The 3,510-nt window shown below is 34.1% G+C and overlaps 1 protein-coding gene across 1 annotated transcript in view; it reads right to left on the reverse strand.

Moving 5' to 3' along the window:
- Window positions 1-1,275: 1,275 nt before the first annotated feature.
- Window positions 1,276-3,510, reverse strand: part of LOC108764129 (uncharacterized) — a gene marked incomplete at its 3' end in the record, with an annotated part of 14,909 nt that continues 12,674 nt past the window's right edge. Inside the window, exons 4-5 of the mRNA XM_018512196.1 lie at window positions 2,203-2,445; window positions 1,276-1,356 (exon numbers count right to left, since the gene is read on the reverse strand). Of these exons, the coding sequence (XP_018367698.1) occupies window positions 1,276-1,356; window positions 2,203-2,445 (324 nt within the window). The remainder of the gene's footprint in view (window positions 1,357-2,202; window positions 2,446-3,510) is intronic.

Raw genomic sequence — 3,510 nt, forward strand, 5'->3', positions numbered from 1 at the left:
GCCAGCACCCTCTAGTAGCGAGCGGCAGGAATTAAGTTTAACACCTAATATAAACGTATAATTTAATTTTTCATATAATTTTAGCTTGAGTTCTCATTGCCACTTAGCTTTCAAACTTTGTGAGTATGTGACTTACCTCACAACAGTAAATAGTTCAATTTTTTTTAATGAAAAACGTTGCAGGTATCATTTTGTCATGCATTACTCCAATTATACCTAATTTTATTTTGAAATATATATTTTAAGCTAAACACATCAAGCGTTGTGGCTGGATGCTCCTTATTGTTTACAATACTCCAATTGTTGCGTTAGGGTGAAAGAATACTGATGAAGATACAAACCATGAGTGGAAACGTTCAAAATTAAGGTTTACATTTTTAGTATTAAGAAAAATAGCGCTAATTGATAACACAGGTCTACAAAATTCACTTTTTTTTTTTTATGTGAGACTGGTTTTTGACGTATTTTTGTGCTCTGAACATGATTCTGGGGTCCAAAAGTGCCCATCACGTCACGATTTTGAGAAATGTGAGGGTCAAAACCGCAAAAATCGTGTTTTTGGGTGTTTTGATCCCTATTTTTCTCAGAAACCAGATGAGCTAGAGACTTCAACCTTTACTCAAATTAAAGCTTGAATCTTATACCACAAGAAACATATATGCCAATAAAAAAAAAATATTTTGTATAAAATGGGGTTAAACTTTAAATTAAGTGAAACCTCTACGGCCCAGTTTTTATGATCGAATTGCAAATTAATAAATTATATTTATCTAAGCTCATGAAAGTGACTACTCGAAGGTTTTCGGGATCGCTGATTACAAATTCGATGTCAGTCTTATGAAATTTAAAATGGCGGATCCAAGATGGCAGATGCGAAAATCGGAAAATTGAGCAAAGGGCATCAAATTGAGCATTCGTGTGTTTTTGAGGTCGTTGATTACGAATATTAAATATAATATGGCGTTAATTTAAACAAAAATATGGCGGGCAAAAGTTGAGGTAAGGTCATAAAAAGAATCACTCGTTGGTGAAGGTAAGAGTAGATTTATATCCAAGTAGTGAAGGCGATACAAGCAATTTATCCAACATTCTAATGTAAGACAGGTGAAGACGAAAAAACTTACAAAGTGGTATTAAGTTCGTGTGTGATATCGTGTCCGTTTTTGGTCAAAACTACGAGATTTTGATTTTCTTTTATAGGAATTGTCGGTGTCTTCCCTTTCGAGGTTCCAGCAGTAATCAGCGAGCATGTGTGAGTTCCATCTCCCTTAATACCTGCGTTCCATATTTTTTATGTCTTGATGGAAGCGTTCGCCTTGCTCTTCGTTTACATCACCCAAATTTTGTGGAAAGAAGCTTAAATGAGAATTCAAAAAATGAAGCTTTAAGCTCATATTACATCCCAGTTCCTTGAAGTCTTGTAACATGATGCGAATAAGGTTTTCATAGTTTTCTTCCTTGTTATTGCCCAAGAACCCTTTAACAACTTTTTTAAAACTTTGCCATCCATTTTTTTCTTTTACATTCAGTGTTTTTTCAAAATTATCGTCTTTCATTAAAGTTCCGATTTGAGGACCAATAAAAACACCTTCTTTAATCTTCGCTTCACTCAAAGATGGAAACTTTTTTTTAAGATAAAGGAAACATTCGCCTTCCTTGTCAAGTGCTTTAACGTACTGCTTCATGAACCCAAGTTTTAGATGAAGGGATGGTAACAGAACGTCGTTTGGATCAATTAAAGACTCATGTACAACATTTTTTGTACCTGGTTTTAATGATTCTCGAATCGGCCAATCTTTCTCAATCCAATGTTGATCTCTTGCTCTACTATCTCAATGGCAAATAAAGCAAGGAAACTTAGTGTACCCGGCCTGTTGCCCTAATACCATACAAATTACTTTTAAGTCTCCACAAAGTTTCCATTGATGCTTCTTATACTGCACACATTCAAATACTGTTTTCATATTTGTATAGTTTTCTTTTAGATGTACTGAGTGAAATATTGGAATTGATGCATATTTGTTGCCGTTGTTTAACAGTACACCTTTTAAGCTTTTTTGCGAGGAATCAATAAAGAAGCGCCACTGTTTGGGATCGTACTTAATTCCGAACTGCTCTATTAATCCCTGTACATTATTACAGTAGGACATAGAATCTTTATCAGTAAAGAATTCAATAAATTTTTCCTCTCGATTTCTGTACCAGCAAAACGTTACATCAGGTTGAAGCAAATTACGCTCTTTTAATCTAGAGCCCAATAATTCTGCCTTATCCTTTGGTAAATCTAATTCTCGTACAAGATCATTCAATGAAGATTGACTGAGCAATTTAGGGCTGCCATCATCATCTTCAAAATTATCAACTTCATTGTTGTCATTATCGTGTAATTCCTCTTCACGAGAATTTTCATTATCAAATTCCACCTCGGTGGAACTGGAAGAATATCTGTAAGTGATACAGGAACTGGTTTACTTGCAGACGAAACATCTGGATAAACAATTGCTTTCTTATTTTTAGAGTTAAAACCGAATACATTGCAGGAACAAAAATAGCATACATCATGACTAGAAGGTTCACGCCAAATCATGGGCACACTAAACGGCAAATTTTTTATTTTTCCTGTGTCCCATAATCTTAAAAATTGAGCACAAGATTGACAAACTTTATGAGGTACCCAATTTTTGTCTTGATTTTCTATTTTTCGTCCAAAGTAGTTAAAATACGCTGTTGTAACAAAATCATTTATATTCAGACGTTGTTTCTCACATGTATATTGACCACAAATATAACAAAATTTGTCAGGACTATTAACGCAAGACCTTCGCGACATTTTTGTAATTAGTAACTGACTGAGATAAAAAAAATTTTTTTCAGCGTTATACCAAATACAAATTAAGTTTATACTATGAGAATTAAATATGCGATGATAGAAAGTCGACAACTGCAAGCATATAACACGTAATACGTATTTATTACGGCAAAAGACAACTGGAGCGCCCCGGAACACCGCGTAAACACTACAGCTTTTTTAGTCACCGCCAGGCATTTATAAGGGCTTGCGACTATTGACTCCTACCATTACATCTGACTTTACTTATTCACCGCAAGTCGCTTTGTATTTTCAGATCGGAATAACATATGGAGCATTTCGCGTCCCACGATGAAAATGAAAAATTTCGGGAAAACTATCTACAACATTGGGAAGCTGAGGGAAACATACATCATTATTACGTTCTTTGTTTCTTTCTTATAAATGGCCCAGACACGAGTTAGAAGTAACGTGATTTGAGGCTCGCGTACCGCCCTGGGAAATTTGGCGTGACATGTCCCATATATTGTTACTTTTTTTGTTATTTTTTTTTAAATTTAATTTTAATTTAATTTTAATTTTAATTTAATTTTATTTTAATTAAAAATTACTAGTTATTTTCACGAGCTTAGATAAATGTAATTTATTAATTTGCAATTCGATCGTAATAACAGGGCCGTAGAGGTTTAACCCCATTTTAT

The sequence above is a fragment of the Trachymyrmex cornetzi genome, unplaced genomic scaffold (assembly GCF_001594075.2).
Source record: "Trachymyrmex cornetzi isolate Tcor2-1 unplaced genomic scaffold, Tcor1.1 scaffold394, whole genome shotgun sequence".
NCBI lineage: Eukaryota > Metazoa > Arthropoda > Insecta > Hymenoptera > Formicidae > Trachymyrmex > Trachymyrmex cornetzi.